The sequence below is a fragment of the Oryctolagus cuniculus genome, chromosome 11 (genome assembly GCF_051225735.1).
Source record: "Oryctolagus cuniculus isolate XC-2025 breed Fujian yellow rabbit chromosome 11, ASM5122573v1, whole genome shotgun sequence".
Lineage (NCBI taxonomy): Eukaryota > Metazoa > Chordata > Mammalia > Lagomorpha > Leporidae > Oryctolagus > Oryctolagus cuniculus.
The window spans coordinates 115,336,147-115,354,708 of record NC_142877.1 but is presented as its reverse complement, the minus strand read 5'-3'; the positions used below and the strand labels follow the sequence as shown (position 1 = coordinate 115,354,708).

The 18,562-nt window shown below is 57.6% G+C and overlaps 1 protein-coding gene across 2 annotated transcripts in view; it reads left to right on the top strand.

The window, feature by feature from the left end:
- FAM227A (family with sequence similarity 227 member A) overlaps positions 1 to 18,562 on the top strand; it is a 48,425-nt gene that overhangs the window by 14,876 nt on the left and 14,987 nt on the right. Inside the window, exons 2-10 of one of the 2 annotated variants that reach the window (XM_089307644.1) lie at positions 259 to 405; positions 834 to 935; positions 1,265 to 1,369; positions 3,624 to 3,747; positions 4,075 to 4,182; positions 4,634 to 4,713; positions 11,012 to 11,084; positions 13,736 to 13,830; positions 17,553 to 17,858. In XM_089307644.1, the coding sequence (XP_089163770.1) occupies positions 358 to 405; positions 834 to 935; positions 1,265 to 1,369; positions 3,624 to 3,747; positions 4,075 to 4,182; positions 4,634 to 4,713; positions 11,012 to 11,084; positions 13,736 to 13,830; positions 17,553 to 17,636 (819 nt within the window). In that variant the 5' untranslated portion in view covers positions 259 to 357 and the 3' untranslated portion in view covers positions 17,637 to 17,858. Of the gene's footprint in view, positions 1 to 258; positions 406 to 833; positions 936 to 1,264; positions 1,370 to 3,623; positions 3,748 to 4,074; positions 4,183 to 4,633; positions 4,714 to 11,011; positions 11,085 to 13,735; positions 13,831 to 17,552; positions 17,859 to 18,562 lie in introns of those variants that run through there. The other variant, XM_089307643.1, reaches the window with a different exon arrangement.

The following is an 18,562-nucleotide window of genomic DNA, read 5'->3' as shown; positions in this document are numbered from 1 at the left end:
TGTTTACTCAAAGCCTGTACAGACACATAGAAAACGTGCCCAGTGTTTGGTCAGGGTGCCTACTTCCTGTGCGTTCTGCCCGGCTGTCGCAGCGTCACTGGAAGCGGATGACCAGCGTCCAGCATCGCTGTCCGCTGTGGACAGATGGCGCTTTCTCCTCACTCCCCCTCAGCCCTCAGCACCAGGGACAGGGACTGCCGAGTGCGGTCTTCACCTGTTGTTTGAACCAGCAGACTGATGGGCCCCTTTCTGCACCAGAAAACAGCAGATAAGAACCTGCTGGCAGAGCTGTACCAGTACCCAGCCTTTGACAGCGCCAGGCCAAACGAGCTTCCCAACGGGGTGGGCTTCTGCGACATGGTGGGCAACGTGGTCCGGGCTGAGAAAAACCCCATCACTGGCAAGGTAAGGAGAGAGGGCGGGCAGCTCACCCAGCCGGGCGCCTGGCCCTGCCCCCCGCCTTGGGTCGGACACAGCTGTCCCCCTTTCCCACGCCTGGGCCACACACTCATGTGTGCCTGAGCCCAGCGGGGAGCCCCAGAACCTCAGTTCCTTCCGCCAGAGCAGTGGTCTCTGACTGCTTTGGTCACGGGTCCCATTCGCAGCCGTTCCGATCACACGGTGGCCCATAGATAAGTTCTGTGTGCGAATCCTATGTGTGGTCCATTGGCAGTCGTGGGAAGGGAGCCTGCCAAGGCCCACGGGGGTCCGTGGGGGTCCGTGTGACCCATGCAGTGCATACTGGAGATGGGGAAATTGTAAGGTGGTCTGGAGGCGGGGGGAGGAGAACCAGAACCAAAGGAATATTGATGTGAATTTTGTTTCTTTTCAAGTCTTTCTGTTCAGATAAAGAATTAAAGAAGTTTCTCTCTTCTCCTCTCCCAAGAGCCATGTGGCTGGACAGCTTCTGGTGGCTGTTTCATGAAAGGTACCAGGTAAATGCAGGGCTGATCTTCCTCCCCCTTGCTTAAGTTACATTTTGCTGTGGAACAAAGTCCAGCCTCTCTCACATGCCTCACGAGCCCCTCCGAGCCTGTGGGCTCCCCCTACAGCCTCAGCTGTCACCCCACGCCCTCCACACTCTCACCGTCTGCCCCGTGCTTCCGCTGTTACACAGCTGAACTTGAGGAGCTGGGCAGGGCTCTGAGGGTGGTCGAGGGCAGGGGGAGAGGGGGCATAGTAGTCCTGGTGGACCCCCAGCCCTGAGGCTGTTTCAGTGTCCCCGGAGGCTTAGCAACCCCTGCCCCATCTCTGTCCCTGGCAGCCCAACAAGGAGATCCAGGACAAGCTGTTTGATCGCACGGCGCGCTGCTACGCCGTCCTGCTCGTCCAGCAGCCCAGGTCCCACTACGAAGAGGCGCTGCTGAAAGTGAGCGCCCACCACTGCTGGGAGAAGGATCCCCTGAGGTTGCTCTTCACTCGGACTCCAGAACGCCCCACACATTCTTTCCCTTAGGAGTCGAGTTAGGATGGACCCGCGTGGCAGCTGGCAGCGCAGCGTCACAGGCGGCGTGGTAGAGCCCTCTGTGTGTGTAGGGCCGGGAAAGATGTGGGGATAGTTCATACAGCAGCTCCACCACTCTGCGTCCAAGAAATAGATGCATTCATGTGTACTCATCCGGGCCTGTGAGTGGGAAAACTGTCTAGAGCCCTGTTTACCCAACTCCTAGCAGTGGTCACCTCTGGGGATGCAGTTGTAGAAGACTTTTTTTCCTTAAGTACTTATTTTTGTATTTGAAGGCAGAGTTACAGAGAGAGGGAACAGCAGAGAGAGAGAGAGAGAGAGAGAGAGAGCTCCTCCTCTATCTACAGGTTCTCTCTTCAAATGCAAATGAGGGGTGGGCGTTTAGCTCAGCAGCTGAGATGCCCATGTCCTAGATCCGAATGCCCGAGCTCGGTTCCGGCCGACTCCTGACTCCAGTCCTGCCAGCACAGCCCCGGGAAGCAGCAGTGTCTGCTCAGGGAACTGGGTTCCTGCCTCCCACAGGGAGACCTGGCATCTCCAGCTCCTAGCCGCGCTCTCAGTCCAGCCTCTGCTGGTGCAGGTATTTGGGGACTGAGCCGGCAGCCAGGAATCTGTCTGTCTCCTGTCTCTTTCTCTGTGACTCAAATAAATAGGCACATTTAAATATGCCCTAAAATAATAATAATAATAATAATAATAATAATTCAGCATCTCCTTTTGGTGTGAATCAAAAATGCTTTAAAAACTCTTGGGGCCGGCACCGCAGCTCACTAGGCTAATCCTCCGCCTGTGGCGCCGGCACACCGGGTTCTAGTCCCGGTCGGGGCGCCGGATTCTGTCCCGGTTGCCCCTCTTCCAGGCCAGCTCTCTGCTGTGGCCTGGGAGTGCAGTGGAGGATGGCCCAGGTGCTTGGGCCCTGCACCCCATGGGAGGCCAGGAGAAGCACCTGGCTCCTGGCTTCGGTCAGCGCCGTGTGCTGGCCACTGCAAGCCAGCCACAGCGGCCACTGGGGGGTGAACCAATGGAAAAGGAAGACCTTTCTGTCTCTCTGTCTCTCTCTCTCACTGTCCACTCTGCCTGTCAAAATAAATAAATAAATAAACTCCCAGAATATTACAAATAAGTTTTTTTATTTTTTTTATTATTTATTTATTTATTTTTTGACAGGCAGAGTGGACGGAGAGAGAGAGACAAAAAGAAAGGTCTTCCTTCCGTTGGTTCACCCTCCAATGGCCAGCGCGGCTGGCGCGCTGCGGCCAGCACACCGCGCTGATCCGATGGCTGGAGCCAGGTGCTTCTCCTGGTCTCCCATGGGGTGCAGGGCCCAAGCACCTGGGCCATCCTCCACTGCACTCCCGGGCCACAGCAGAGAGCTGGCCTGGAAGAGGGGCAACCGGGACAGAATCCGGCGCCCCGACCGGGACTAGAACCCGGTGTGCCGGCGCCGCAGGCGGAGGATTAGCCTAGTGAGCCGCGGCGCCGGCCTACAAATAAGTTTTTTTTTTTTTTTTTTTTTGACAGGCAGAGTGGACAGTGAGAGAGAGAGACAGAGAGAGAGAGGTCTTCCTTTTGCCGTTGGTTCACCCTCCAATGGCCGCCTGCTGCAGCCGTTGCACCGCGCTGATCCGATGGCAGGAGCCAGGATCCAGGTGCTTTTCCTGGTCTCCCATGGGGTGCAGGGCCCAAGCACCTGGGCCATCCTCCACTGCACTCCCTGGCCATAGCAGAGAGCTGGCCTGGAAGAGGGGCAACCGGGACAGAATCCGGCGCCCCGACCGGGACTAGAACCCGGTGTGCCGGCGCCGCAAAGTAGAGGATTAGCCTATTGAGCCACGGCGCCGGCTTACAAATAAGTTTTTAAAAGTGCATAGTGCTTGCCGGTACCTCTGGGAGACCGTGCTGGACACACTGGCCGAATGTGTTGTCACCGCCGTGGCTGTGCTTTGGCCACGCTGCAGACGGAGCTGAGGAGAGGCAGGGAGGGCAGGAGGTCGCTGGCCACGCCCAGCGTGGTCCTGGGGGAGTGGCCTCCGGCAGGGTAAGGAGACGCAGAGGCACCCGTCGGGAACGGCTGGCTGAGGGGTTTTCTGAAAGAAGGGACAGTGTTCCGGGCGCGGACGTGTCCAGGACGCTGAGCGCTGCCCCGCCCCGCCCGCAGAGGCTGCCCTCGCTGCTGAGCAGAGCGCTGTACACCAGCTTCTGCTGCTGCTTCCCGCAGTCCTGGTTCAACACGCACGAGTTCAAGTCCTGCGTCTGCAACACGATGAGCCTGTGGATCACAGGTGAGCGCAGACGTCCCGGGAGACACGTGCCCCGGAGCCAGCGCCTGCTGAGCCCGTTGGTTATGTGCCAGCCCCAGCCCCAGCCCCTGCCCTCAGGGAGCCCCTGGTCCGGCATGCGCAGGTGCGATGGGCAGAGGCCACACTGCCTTCCTGCGTACAGTCGCCCAGCTTCACAGCCGTGGGCTCTGAGTAGGTTCCTGGAGAGGAGGCGCCTCGTCCACGGCCACAAGGCCACTATGGGGTGGGGCCGGTCCCCAGAGGGCCAGCCTGTCTTGCACCATGGTGTCCAGGCCTCTGTCTGCATGACCACTCTCGATTTCCTCCCAGGCACCTATCCTTGCCCACAGGGCTACGCCGGCTGGAACTACTCAGAGCTGGATCCAGAGAGATTCCGCAGAGAGGAGTTAATGCTACAGAGAAAAAGGCTGATGAGGGGTGAGGCGCGCGCATGCCCCCCACCCCCACCCCGCTCCCCGCTCCCCCCGTTTCTAGTTAAGCGTTCGTCCCACATTTATTTATTTATTTCCATTTGGCGGGGTCCTGAGTTGCTTGTCTTTTCTCTGAAATGATTTTTTTCCTTGTGGGTTGGGTGCCCAGGGTTCTGTGTGCGCTGTCTGCTTTCCTTAGCTCATCAGCCCGGCCAGGCACGTAGCAGCCTTGTGCCTCAACAGGGCCAGCCGGGCTAGGGTGCCCAGGGTCACCCAGCAGGCGGAGCCTGCGGAGGGGCTCTGGCTTGCCCGAGGCTGGTTCTCGGTGGTCCTCTTGCTGGTGCGTGTGACTGGCCGACGGGGAGGGCGTCTCAAATCTCCTGGTCCCCAGTCTTGGCCACCCCATGGCAGTGACCCGCGGCAAGAAGGAACTGAAGATCAGCTTTCCCGTTCCTTAGGAAGAACGTACTCTTTCTTCACTTCTAAGAGATTGTTTTCCCGGAAGCCAACCCAGAGCAGAAAACCCCAGTACCCTCAGGTAAGTGGGGAGGTGTCGATCCGGACCCCCGTGGGGCCCACGCGCCCTGCACCCCCGCCCCACCCTGCCACCTTCCCCATGGGTGCCCCGAAGGCCGCCAGGTCGAGTGGAACACCGAGGGCGCCCACCCGAATGCAGCGCCGGAGGAGAGAGGCAGAGACCCGGCCTTTCCCTGGAGGCTGCGGGGCCGTGGGCTCTGGTGCCTTCTGCCTCCGTAGTCCTCCAGGCACACCTGAGGGGGCGGTCTTCCCTGACACCTGCCTCCCCCTCCCCCACCCCGTGCCCTGTGCTATTCCCTCCCAGGGTCTTCCCCGGTCCTGCCGCCTCCACCACCACAGCTTGAGCTCCTGTCACTGCTGCAGGGGAACCCGCTGGGGACCCCTGCAGTCTTCTCAAATGAGGAGCCAGGCACCCCAACCCTCCCTCCCTCGCCCCCTGCCTGAACACCATCCTCCCAGCCTCCGGTGCCCCAGAGGGCTTCCTCCTGCCGTCCCAGTAGGGTGACCTGCAGGGCCCCTCCTCCACCCTCCGGCGCCCTCCCGGTCCCTGCAAACAGCACACTCCCTCCCTACAGACGGCCTCTTGGCCCAGGCACACGCCCACCACTGCTGCCACCGTCAGCATTTCTCAACTCTAAGATCAGAGAGGTTTCATTGGTAGCGAGCTCATTGCCACAAGTCACAGCTTTTTTTTTTCTTAAAGATTTATTTATTTATTTGAAAGTCAGTGTTACACAGAGAGAGGAGAGGCAGAGAGAGAGAGAGAGAGAGAGAGAGAGAGGTCTTTCATCCGATGGTTCACTACCTACTTGGCTGCAACAGCTGGAGCTGAGCTGATCCAAAGCCAGGAGCCAGGAGATTCTTCTGGGTCTCCCACGTGGGTGCAGGGGCCCAAGGTGTTGGGCCATCTTCCACTGCTTTCCCAGGCCATGGCAGAGAGCTGGATCGGAAGAGGAGCAGCTGGGACTCAAACCGGTGTCCATATGGGATGCCGGCACTGCAGGCTGGGGCTTTACCCCACAGCGCCACAGCACTGACCCCTGTCAATATTTCTATGAAATGATCAATGTCAGGTTATATTTTCGCTCTTTTTTTATTTTTAAAGGTTTTATTTATTGATTTGAAAGGCAGAGTTACAGAGAGGCAGAGGCAGAGGGAGGGAGACAGAGAGAGACAGAGAGAGGTCTTCCATCCCCTGGTTCACTCTGCAGATGGCTGCTCAGCCAGAGCTGCGCTGATCCGAAGCCAGGAGCCAGGAGCTTCTTCCAGGTCTCCCACATGGGTGGCAGAGGCCCAAGGACTTGGGCCATCTTCTGCTGCTTTTCCAGGCCACAGCAGAGAGCTGGATCAGAAGTGGAGCAGCCTGCTCTCAAACCAGCACCCAAATGGGATGCCAGTGCTTCAGGTCAGGGCGTTAACCCGCTGCACCACAGCGCTGGCCCCTCACTGCCTGTTTGTAAGTAAAGATTTATTGGCACACTGCCCCAGGCATTCACTGGCTGTGTGCAGAAGCAGCAGATGTTTGCAGACACTTTATGACCTGCAAAGCCACGGATTGCCTGTCGGGCTCTGATAGTCGCTGCCAACCCCTGTCTGGGAGGTGCAGGCTCCTCCTTCCTTCCCAGTTTAGGCTCTTGTAGGGGAGGAGAAAATCTTCGCTGTGTCCTCTTCGCTCAGCCTCTGGGGCCCTGCACATTACACAGGCAAAAGACAGATTTAAGGCCAGCGCCACGGCTCACTAGGCTAATCCTCTGCCTTGCGGTGCTGGCACACCGGGTTCTAGTCCCGGTCGGGGTGCCGGATTCTGTCCCGGTTGCCCCTCTTCCAGGCCAGCTCTCTGCTGTGGCCAGGGAGTGCAGTGGAGGCTGGCCCAAGTGCTTGGGCCCTGCACCCCATGGGAGGCCAGGATAAGCACCTGGCTCCTGCCTTCGGATCAGCGCGGTGTGCTGGCCACGGCGGCCATTGGAGGGTGAACCAACGGCAAAAAAGGAAGACCTTTCTCTCTGTCTCTCTCTCTCACTGTCCACTCTGCCTGTCAAAAAAAAAAAAAAAAAAAAAAAGGACATTTAAAAAAAGAGGGGGTGTTGGAGCTGTGGCACAGTGCGTTACCGCTCTGGCCTGAGGCGCTGGCATCCCGTATGGGCACAGGTTCGAGTCCCTGCTGCTCCACTTCTGATCTAGCTCTCTGCTGTGGCCTAGGAAAGCAGTTGAAGACGGCCCAAGTCCTTGGGCCCCTGCACCCACATGGGAGACCCGGAGGAGACAGAGTTACGATGGGGGCGGGGGACACAGAGAAAGAGATCTTCCATATGCTGCTTCACTCCCCAAATGACTGTGTCAGTCAGGGCTGGGCCAGCCTGAGGCCAGGATCCAGGAGCTGCTTCTGGGTCTCCCATGCAAGTGCAGGGGCCCAAGCACTTGGGCCATCTTCCACTACTTTCCCAAGTGCTTTAGCAGGGAGCTGAATTGCAAGTGGAGCAGCCAGGACTCAAACCGGTGCCCATATGGGATGCCAGTGCCACAGAGCTGGCCCCAAAAGGCAGATTAATAGGAAAAAAAGACATTCAAATTTTATCTTGCTGTTAATATTTTTATTTTTTGAAAGAGATACAGAGAGAGAAGAGGAAGGAGAGAGAGAGTTTGATCTTCCATCCACTGGTTCACTCCCCAAATAACCAAAATGGCCAGGGCTGCCAGGCCAAAGCCGGGGGCCCAGAGCTTCTTCCGGGTCTCCAACATGGGTACAGGGACCCAAGCACTTGGCCATCTTCTGCTGCTTTCCCAGGCTACAGCAGAGTGCTGGATCAGAAGTGGAGCAGCCAGGGCTGGCGATGCGGCTCACTTGGCTAATCCTCCGCCTGCGGCACCCGGCACACCAGGTTCTAGTCCCGGTTGGGGCGCTGGATTCTGTCCTGATTGCTCTTCTTTCAGGCCAGCTCTCTGCTGTGGCCCGGGAAGGCAGTGGAGGATGGCCCAAGTCCTTGGGCCCTGCACCTGCATGGGAGAGCAGGAGGAAGCACCTGGCTCCTGGCTTCGGATCAGCGCAGCGCACCGGCCGTAGTGGCCATTTGGGGGGTGAACCAACGGAAGGAAGACCTTTCTCTCTGTCTCTCTCTCTCTCTAACTATGCCTGTCAAAAAAAAAAAAAAAAAAAAAAAAAAAAGGTAGAGCAGCCAGGACTTGAATCAGCACCCATATGGGATGCCAGCTTGCAGGACACGGCTTAACAGGCTGTGCCACAGCACTGGCCCCTCTAATGTGCCCCTCCCTTCCTCCCTCCCTCCTTCCTCTTTCTTTAAAGATTTATTTATTCATTTGAGAGGCACAGTTACAGAGAGGGAAAGATAGACAGAGATCTTCCATCCATTGGTTCTGGGCTGATCTAAAGCTAGGAGCCAGGAGCTTCCTCTGGGTCTCCTACATGGGTGCAGGGGTCCAAGTACCTGGGCCATCTTTCACTGCTCTTCCAGGCACATTAGCAGGGAGCTGGATTGGAAGTGGAGCAGCCGGGACTCAAACTGGCGCCCATATGGGATGGCGGCACTGCAGGTGGAGGCTTAACCTACTACGCCACAGTGCCGGCCCCTCTAATGCATTTCTTAACCAGTAGCATATCTGCTTATGTCCTTGTCAGAGCAACCTTCCCATGTTTGGTGAAGCGTGGGGGTGTTTTCACCCTGGAGCAGTCACCCAGGGAGGCCTGGACGGGTGAAGTGGAATGGAGTAAGGGCTGGCGTGAACACCTGCTCACTCTCAGGACACTCACCTTTAGAAAACAGCACAGAATAGAGCCGGCGCCGTGGCTCAGTAGGCTAATCCTCCACCTTGCGGCGCCGGCACACCGGGTTCTAGTCCCGGTCGGGGCGCCGGATTCTGTCCCGGTTGCCCCTCTTCCAGGCCAGCTCTCTGCTATGGCCAGGGAGTGCAGTGGAGGATGGCCCAGGTGCTTGGGCCCTGCACCCCATGGGAGACCAGGAAAAGCACCTGGATCCTGGCTCCTGCCATCGGATCAGCGCGGTGCGCCGGCTGCAGCGGCGGCCATTGGAGGGTGAACCAACGGCAAAGGAAGACCTTTCTCTGTCTGTCTCTCTCTCTCACTGTCCACTCTGCCTATCAAAAAAAAAAAAAAAAAAAAAAAAAAAACAGCACAGAAGGAGATTTGAGGATCTGGAAATTATTATTATTTTTAAAAATATTCTATTTTATTTATTGGAAGTGGAGCAGCCAGGACTCTTACCGGCCTCCGTATGGCTCAGGCAGGTCACGTCACTCGTCACTCGGCCGTGCCCCGTCATTGAGCAGGGTGCTCTTGCGACCCTGACCTTTTTTTTTTTTTTTTTTTTTTTGACAGGCAGAGTAGACAGTGAGAGAGAGAGACAGAGAGAAAGGTCTTCCTTTTTTGCTGTTGGTTCACCCTCCAATGGCCGATGCGCTGATCTGAAGCCAGGAGCCAGGTGCAGGGCCGAAGGACTTGGGCCATCCTCCACTGCACTCCTGGGCCATAGCAGAGAGCTGGCCTGGAAGAGGGGCAACTGGGACAGAATCCGGTGCCCCAACCAGGACTAGAACCCAGGGTGCCGGCACCGTAGGCGGAGGATTAGCCTAGTGAGCCGCAGCGCCGGCCTCGACCCTGATCTTTAAAAAGAAAACCTGGGGCGGGTGTCTGGCCTGCCGGTTAAGACACTGGTCCGTGTCCTGCATCTGAGTACCGGAGTTCAGGGTGTGCCCCGCTCCAGAGCAGGTGGGGTCCTGCCACGTCCGTGGGGGAGCTGGACTCTGTTCTTGGCTCCTGGCTTCAGCTCAACCCAGTCCCCGCCATTGCAGTCATTCGGGGGAGCGAACCAGCAGATGGCGCTGTTGCTCGCTCGTCCCCTTCACCTAGCTCGTTGTCTCTGTCCCAAACACATTTTTAAAAAGACTTACTTATTTGGAAGGCAGAGTTACAGAAAGAGAGATCTTCCATCTGCTCATTCACTCCCCAAGTGGCTGCACTGGCCAGGGCTGGGCCAGGTTAAAACCAGGAGCCAGGAGCTTTATCTGGGTCTCCCACACGGGTGCATCCTCCCCTGCTTTCCCAGGTGCGTTAGCAGGGAGCTGGATTCAAAGTGGAGCAGCGGGGACTGGAACCAGCAGTGCGCATTCTCGGGACAGCGGGACGCTGGCGTTGAAGGCGGCAGCTAACCCACCGTGCAGCTCCAGCACGTTTCTAAAATGATAATACAGGACAAGCCGACTTCCTCTGCGCCAGCATCCCCGCTGTCCTTTCACCTCAGAACTCCGTGCAGACCTGCCTGTAGCCACCTCTCCGTTCCCCGCCTTGCAGACACATCCCAGCTGCTCCAGCCAGCACACTGGCGCGGCGCCGCGGCTCACTAGGCTAATCCTCCGCCTGCGGCGCCGGCACACCGGGTTCTAGTCCTGGTTGCGGCGCCGGATTCTGTCCCGGTTGCCCCTCTTCCAGGCCAGCTCTCTGCTGTGGCCCGGGAGTGCAGTGGAGGATGGCCCAGGTGCTTGGGCCCTGCACCCCATGGGAGACCAGGAGAAGCACCTGGCTCCTGCCTTTGGATCAGCACAGAGTGCCAGCCACAGCGGCCATTGGAGGGTGAACCAACGGCAAAGGAAGACCTTTCTCTCTGTCTCTCTCACTGTCCACTCTGCCTATCAAAAAGTAAAATAAAAAGGCAATGAAAAGATGTTTATTTTGATGCAAAACATTTTGGAAATCTACATGTAATTCTTCAGATTACAAACTTTTCAAAGACCCTTCCCCTCAAGCTACCACGTGGGTGATACTTCTCACCCCTTGGTGGACTTCACCTGTTTCCTGTCCTGTCCCTTGCTCAGCTGAGGGCTACTCCAGCGAGGACCAGGTTTCAGGGTTTGTCCCAGGGCGGTCACGTTGGGAGCTTTTGCCCCGTGTGGTGTTTACTGAAGGAGGTGTGGCGAGCGTCACGTCATCAGGGACGGCAAGGGAGCACCTACCCAGGCCCACTATGCTCTGTGCGCGGGCTGACCGAGTCCTACGAGCAGCTGGAGGCAGGAGACGGCTTCAGTGACTCGCCCCAGATCACCAGTCGTGAGCGACGGCTGCCCCCCCACCCACCCACCGCGTCTGCCTCCGTCCCAGCCCCTGTGGTCTCCGTATCTGCTGCCTGTCCCTGCAGTGCCCCGGGAGCGCCTGCGTGTCCCTTTGGTAAGAACAACGAGGAACGTCTTGGACAATGGCATGTATCCCTCTCACTGCCCGTTTTACTGACTTTATTCTTCTGTTTTCTCCCCCACGATTCTCTAACACGAAGCCAACCCCCGAGAAAGCGTTCTCAGCCGTGCGGAAGTCCGGAGGCGGCTCGGGGCCACCTGACACCGGGAGAGGTACTAGCACTCCCGAGAGGGGACGTCTGTTTGCACCTAATTTGCACCCCCCCCCTTTACACCTGGGCCTGTGTTTGCACTGTCGCAAGCTCCATTTTTGTGAGGCCACGTTCAGGACCACGCTGATTTCCGTGGAGGAGAGAGGTGGCCGGCACGCGTGGAAAGTAAGGGGAAGACGCCATGACTGCTCCGCCCCTCTCCCCACCGGAAGCCAGCGCTTGGCAGAGACAGAAGCTGATCCGCACCGGAGCCTGCGAGGGAAAGCACAGAGGGGCCCGGGGCACTGAGCCAACCGTGGCTTCACTGGGACGCGTGGCAGGCCGGCCAGGGCCTCGGCGGGAAGCAGCAGGGGGCGATGGGAGTGGAGGCCACAGCCCTCACAGGCGAAGCTTGGGGTGATGGTGTTCGGATGATCCCAGCAGGTGCTGGGCACGGGGACGGGGCCTGATTGTGCGGTGCCGGCTCCGGGTTGTGGCTCCAGGTTGGCTCTGCACAGAGGAAATACTGGCTTGCTGTGTGGGAGCTTGCTCGAGGAGCTGTTCAGGGAAGGGCCTCTCTGTGGGAGGGGCATCAGCCGCCTTGGTCCAGCCCTGTGGTTCCCGGCGTCCCGTGGAGCCCGTGCCGCGGGATCCTCCCGGGTGGCTTCGCACACGCCGTCGTTCTCCCGGAAACGTGAGCTATCCGTGTTCTCGAGGGAGTGAGTGTGTGAATCGTGTCCCAGGAAAGCCGTTGGAAAAGAGGGAAAGCCTGGGCTCCTCGCCAAAGTGTGCAGCCAGGTTCAAATGGAGGAGAGTATCGGGGGATTCTTCAAGCCCCCAGACACACACTCAGTGACCCCATGGGCCGAGGAGGAAGTACCAAGGGAGACCGGACGATGTGTTCACTGGCTGGAAGGGAGAGCTGTGCCCAGCGAGCATTCAGCGCTGCCGTCCCTCCACGTCGCATCGGCTCCTGATGCGTGTCTGCCCTTTGGGGACTGTCGGGACCGTGCCGCTGTGAGCGTTTGCGAGCAGGTGTCTGGGTGGCCGGGCGTTTTCCCGTGCTGTGTGTGTGTACGTGGGAGGAGCTCCCAGACCACAGCCCAGAGTGACTGTCACAGGTGCTTTGAAGAACTCGGAGGGGCCGCAGGTGACGCCGGCATCCCATATTGGAGCACCAGGTCGAGTCCTGGCTACTCCGCTTCTGATCCAGCTTCCTGCTGATGGACCTGAGAGAGCAAGTCCCGGGCCCCCAAACCCACAGCTCCTGGCTTCGGCCTGGGCCAGCACTGGCTCCTGTGCCAGTCAGGGAGTGAACCAGCAGATAGAGAATTCTCTCTCTCCCTCTCTCCCTCTCCCTCTCTCCTTCTCCCTCTCTCTCCCTCTCTCCCTCTCCCCCTCTCTCCCTCTCCCCCTCTCTCTCTCCTTTTCTCCCTCTCCCCCTCTCTGCCTCCCCCTCCCTCCCCCCTCCCTCTCTCCCTCTCTCCCTCCCCCTCCCTCCCTCTCCCTTGCTATCCCCCTCCCCCCTCCCCCTCTCTCCCTCTCTCCCTCCCCCTCCCTCCCTCTCCCTTGCTATCCCCCTCCCCCCCTCCCCTCTCTCCCTCCCCCCTCTCCCTCGCTATCCCCTCCCTCCCTCCCCTCCCCTCCCCCTCCCCCTTTCCTTCCTGGGTGCATGAGCAGGGAGCTGGATTGGAGACAGAGTACTGGGGGCTCCAACTGGCACCCCAGTATGGGTTGCTGGCATTTCAAGCAGTGGCTTAACCCCGGCCCCTTAACAGCATCTCAACTGGCCAAACACCCACCCCTGAGTAGCATTTCCAAAGACTTGAGCACCCCGCTGCCTTACTCTTTACTGTAGGGAATTCCGTCATGGCATCTGACTCGGTGTTGTTGAATTATAGAGGCTGGCGTTCAGTTACTACAACAGAACACACGTGAGAACTCAGTTTGTAAAGAGAAAAGGTTTCTTAGCTCACAATTCTAGAGCTTCAAGGTCAAGATCAGGTGGCCCCTCTGGTTTGGCTTCCGTGAGTGCCAACGGATGGCAATGGTGGATGGCAGAGTGTGTGGAGGAAGGGTGGAGGGCGAGCCAGGAAGCAGAGAGAGTGGGGGGGCCAGACTCGGGCTTTGTGCCAACCCTCTTCTCAGAACTCCACAGGTCAAGTGAGAACTTCCTCCAGGGGCGTCCCCCACTCCGTAGGGCCCTCCCTCCAGGTGCCGCCATGTGACAGTCCTGCCACCCTGGGGACCAGGCTTCTACGTGGACTTTTGGGGAACGCACACAGATATCCACGCTGTAGCATGCATGTCGCACCCGTGCCGTTTCTGCCTCACTACACTGTGGGTCCCTTGAAGAGAGTGTTTCTGCACCCACCCCGGGCTGACGCCCAGAGATGCCCAGCACGTATTTGCCGGGTGGATGACGGACAAGGGGTGGGCAGACGAATGAGCCTGAAGAGAGCCATGGCCTGCAGGTGTGAATGCGGCTAAAGTGCAGGAGAAACTGTGTGAATTCCCCAGAGCTACCTCCTCCAGCGTGAGCCAGGGCCTCAGTGCATCCGGGCCTTTTCCCTCTGGCAGGAAGTGGAGGTCTGCTCACGCAGGTGGGAAGCTCCAGTGGGATGTATTGTTGTTATCGTATTATTGTTATTATTGCTACTATCACATTGACAGAGCATCGTCCTCACATCTTGCAATCAAGGAAAGCCTCACCGCAAGTCAAGAAGGTAACAGAAGCACGAGAATACGAGAACGCGCTTTCTAAACAGGTGAGCAGGGGCCGGCGCTGTGGCGGAGGGGCTGCAGCTGCCGCCTGCAGTGCCGGCAGCCCGTATGGGCACCGGTTCAGGTCCCGGCTGCGCCACTTCCAATCCAGCTCCCTGCTGATGCACCTGGGAAGGCAGCAGAGGATGGCCCAAGTGCTTGGTCCCTGCCACCCACATGGGAGACCTGGAAGGGGCTCCTGGTTCCCAGCTTTGGCCTGGCCCAGCCCCAGCTGTTGTGGCTGTTTGGGGAGTGAACCAGTGGATGGAAGACCTCTCTCTCTCTCTCTCTCTCTCTCTCTCTCTCTCTCACTGACTTTACCTTTCAAATAGATAAAATAAATCTTTAGAAATAAATGTAAAAAATAAACCTGCTTGGAGATGTGGAAGCAGAGGGGAGTCAGGAGGGGTTGGAGACGAGGCGGGAGGCTCGCGCTGTGCACGGGCGTCAGGGTGAGAACGGGCTGTTCCCCACTCAGGTGGCACAGGAGGCTGCCTGTGGTAACTCCTGCAGGAGGCAGGCACGCGGACAAAGCGCTATGTGCATTTCCCCAGGATTTAAGTCGCCTGCCTGGAACTCAGGAGCCTGCGTGTGACGAAGAGCGCACTGGGCCTCACTTTCCTCCTCTGTTAAGTGGGGCGAGGTGGTGCCACCAGGTTCCCGAGGCACGACGGTAGCCTTGCTCCGCACCAGGTGCCAGAGCCCGGGGCGCAGCTCTGCTTTACTTCACTGTCACCGTCGCTGAGGCAGTGCCTCTCGCTGTCCTCCGTTCCTCCTCGAGGGAAGTGGTGCTGAGGGTCACACAGCCAGTACGTGATGGACAGAGACCGGCACGCGCATCTGAGCCTTTCTGAGCCTGAGCCCTGAACCCCAGTGCCCAGCCACGGCTGGCCCTGGGGAACCTGTCTGCTCCCCCCACCTCCCGCCATGCGGCCGTGGTGGTTTGTACCGGTGGCATCTTCAGTCCTGAGCGGTGGGGAAAGGCCTTGAGGGCTGTGAGCAGGGTGAGAGGTTTGCAGACCTCCCCAAAGCCCCCGCTGGCCAGGGAGCCGGGCCGAGCGCGGGCACTAAGAGTGAGGTTGTAGATTTCCCGGACCTTTGACCTGTCTGCGTATTTGTAACCGTCGCCTGGTTGCCCTCAGCACTTGGCACTGAAACTTTGGAGAAATAGCCAGGCTTGGGGGAAGAGATGGACAGACGGACACGCCTACACAGCCCAGTGCTGCCACCGTCCGGCTGTGTCGCCTGAGCAAGTCATTTCGTTTTCTTGATCTTAGGAAACGAGAAACATGTAACACAGAGGAAGGGAGATGAAGGACGGGGTTCATGCCGGGGAGCGGGCGCGGCCCCCAGGGCTGGGTGGACGGTGCCTGCGCCTGCCCCTGTGAGCGCTTTAATGCTCGGGGCCGCTAAAACTCTCTCCGCGTTCACAAGCCCCGCGCCTTCGGGCCCCGATGAGCGATGAGCGCTGCTCCGTGCCTTTCTGTTTCTCCCCTGTTCTCAGCAGTGGAAATATCTCCCCGTCTAGAGTTAGTAGTCTCTCACTGATCTCGCCATTCGTTTACAGAAGCTCCATTTTTTTGGTCATATTTTGGCAAAAATGCCTCCTATCTAATCTTTTTTTAAATATTTATTTATTTATTTATTTATTAGAAAGACAGTTACTGAGAGGCAGAGAGAGAGAAAGAGAGAGATCTTTTATCCGCTGGTTCACTCCCCAAATGGCCGCAGCAGCTGGAGTTGGGCCAATCCGAAGCCAGGAGCCAGGAGCCGCTTCTGGGTCTCCCACGTGGGTGCAGGGGCCCAAGCACTGGGGCCGTCTTCCACTGCTGTCCCAGGCCACAGCAGGGAGCTGGATTGGAAGTGGAACAGCCAGGACTCGAACCAGCTCCCGCGTGGGATGCCGGCACTGCAAGTGGCGGCTTTACCCACTGTGCCACAGAGCCAGTCCTGCTACTTAATCTTTTGACTTTTTTTTTAAAAAAAGATTTATTTATTTGAAAGTCAGAGTTACACACAGAGAGAAGGAGAGGCAGAGAGAGAGAGAGAGAGGTCTTCCATCGCTGGTTCACTCCCCAGTTGGCTGCAATGGCCAGAGCTGCGTCAATCTGAAGCCAGGAGCCAGGAGTGTCTTCTGGGTCTCCTATGTGGGTGCAGGGAACCAAGCACTTGGGCCATCCTCCACTGCCCTCCTGGGCCACAGCAGAGAGCTGGACTAGAAGAGGGGCAACCGGGACAGAATCCAGCACCCCAACCGGGACTAGAACCTGGTGTGCCGGCACCACAGACGGAAGATTAGCCTAGTGAGCCGCAACACCAGCCCTGAATATATTGTTACCATGTAAAAAAAAAAAGTATATATTTGAAAGGCAGCGTGACAGAGAGAGATCCTTCATCCACTGGTTCACCCCCCAAATGGCCACAACAGCCAGAGCTGTGCTAGGGGAAAGCCAGGAGCCAGGAATTCCACCTCCATCCGGGTCTCCCACATGGGTAGCAGGATCCAAGCCATTTTCTGCTGCCTTCCCAGGGGCGTTAGCAGGAAGTAAAGCAGCCAGGTCCCTTAACTGGCACAGTGTGGGATGCCAGCGTTGTGAGCAGCGGCATAACCCCCGGTGCCACAGTGCCAGCCCCTTTAACAATTTTATAAATGTCCTTCGTCCCTCATTCATCTTTGTAAGAAGTGACATTTCATAGAATTGTTTGTATTCAAAATAGCAGTATTTTTTTAATTCCTGGAAAACACATGAAAAAAACTATATGTGGATTTAAAAAGTTTTTGCACCAAAATAAACATTTTTCTTCAAAAAGTGCTTTTTAAAAGATTTTTAAAAAACATTTACTGGCGCCGGCACCGTGGCTCACTTGGTTAATCCTCTGCCTGCGGCACCGGCATCCCATACAAGCGCAAGGTTCTAGTCCCGGTTGCTCCTCTTCCAGGCCAGCTCTCTGCTGTGGCCCGGGAAGGCAGTGGAGGATGGCCCAAGTGCTTGGGCCCTGCACCCCATGGGAGACCAGGAGGAAGCACCTGGCTCCTGGCTTCGGATTGGCACAGCGCCGGCCGTAGCGGCCATTTGGGGGGTGAACCAATGGAAGGAAGACCTTTCTCTCTGTCTCTCTCCCTGTCTGTAACGCTACCTGTCAAATAAAAACAAAACAAAACACTTAATTACTTATGTGAAAGGAGGAGGGGGAGAGGGAGATTTTACATCTGCTGATTCACTCCCCAAATGCCCGCAACAGCCAGGGCTGGACAGACTGAAGCCAGGCGCCCACTGCGCCATCCAGGTCTCTGCAGGGTGGCAGGAGCCCAAATTCCTGGGCCGTCTTTCACTGCGCTCCCAGATGCATTGGCGCTGGTGTTGCAAGCAGTGGCTTACCCTGCTGGGCCACCCTGCCGGCCCCTTAATTACATTTTCCGAGAACTTTTTGAAGGACCTTCATGTGTAAAATGATCTACCTAGTTCTGCACGCCGGTTTTTAAAGGTTGACTGTTAGGAATGCTTCCTGTCATGTTGGCAGTGACACCTGTGCCTTTGGGTAAAGATATCAGCGCCTTCGCAGTGCACATTCAGGTCCGCCAGGTCCTGGGCAGTGAGTGTCTGCGGCGCCCGCCTAGGACCTGCACCTCTGGGACTGTGGCAGCTCCCTCGGAGGCTCCTAGGACTGGCGCTCCTGCGGCAGCGACGCGAGCGCCTTTACGTCTCGTTTCTTCTCTTTTGTACAGAATTGCCATGTGGAGGCCTGCACCGCGGCTCAGCAGGTCAAAGTCGCTGCAAGCACTGCTGGCATCCTGGGTGGAGCAGTCTGAGTGCAGGCTGCTCCGCTCCCCATCTAGGTCCCTCCTAACGCGACTGGGAAGACAGCAGATGACGGCCCAAGTGCCTGGGCCCCTGCCTCCCACGTGGGAGACCCAGATGGGGTTTCTGGCTCCTGGCTTTGGCCTGGACCCACCCCGGCCATTGTGGCTATTTGGGGAGTGAATCAGCATCTGGAATATCAATCTCTCGCTCGCTTGCTCTCTCTCTCTCTCTCTCTCCTCCCTCCCTCCTCCTCTGTCACTCTGCCCTTCAAATAAATAAAAAAAACTTTCCCCCAAAATTAAAGATTTATTTAAAGTGGGGGGGGCACTGTGGCTTAGCGGGTAAAGCTGCCACCTATGGTGCCGACATTCCATATGGGTGCTGGTTCGAGTCCTGGCTGCTCCAGTTCTGATCCAGCTCCCTGCTAATGCGCTTGGGAAAGCTGGAAGATGGCCCAAGTGCTTGGGCCCCTGCACCCACATGGGAGACCAGGAAGAAGTTCCTGGCTCCTGGCTTCAGATCAGCCCAGCTCTGGCTGTTGAGGCCATTTGGGGAGTGAACCACCAGATGGAAGACCTCTCTCTCTGTCTCTCCTTCTCTCTCTCTCTCTAACTGCTTTTCAAATAAATAAATAAATAAATCTTTAGAGAGAGAGAGATGAGAGAGACCTTTCATCCCCTGGCTTACTCCCCAGATGGTTGCAATGGCCAGGGCTGTGCTAGGTGGAAGCCAAGAGCCAGGAACTCCATCCAGGTCTCCTGCGTGGCTCAGAGGGGCCCACGCACTAGGGCCGTCCTCTGCTGTCTTCCCAGGCACATCGGCAGGGAGCTGAGTTGGAAGCGGAGCAGGCAGGACTCGATCCAGCGCTCTGCTGCGGCTGTCAGCATTGCCAGCAGCAGCGCCTTTGCTTCCTGGTAAGTGCCGTGAAAGGGGC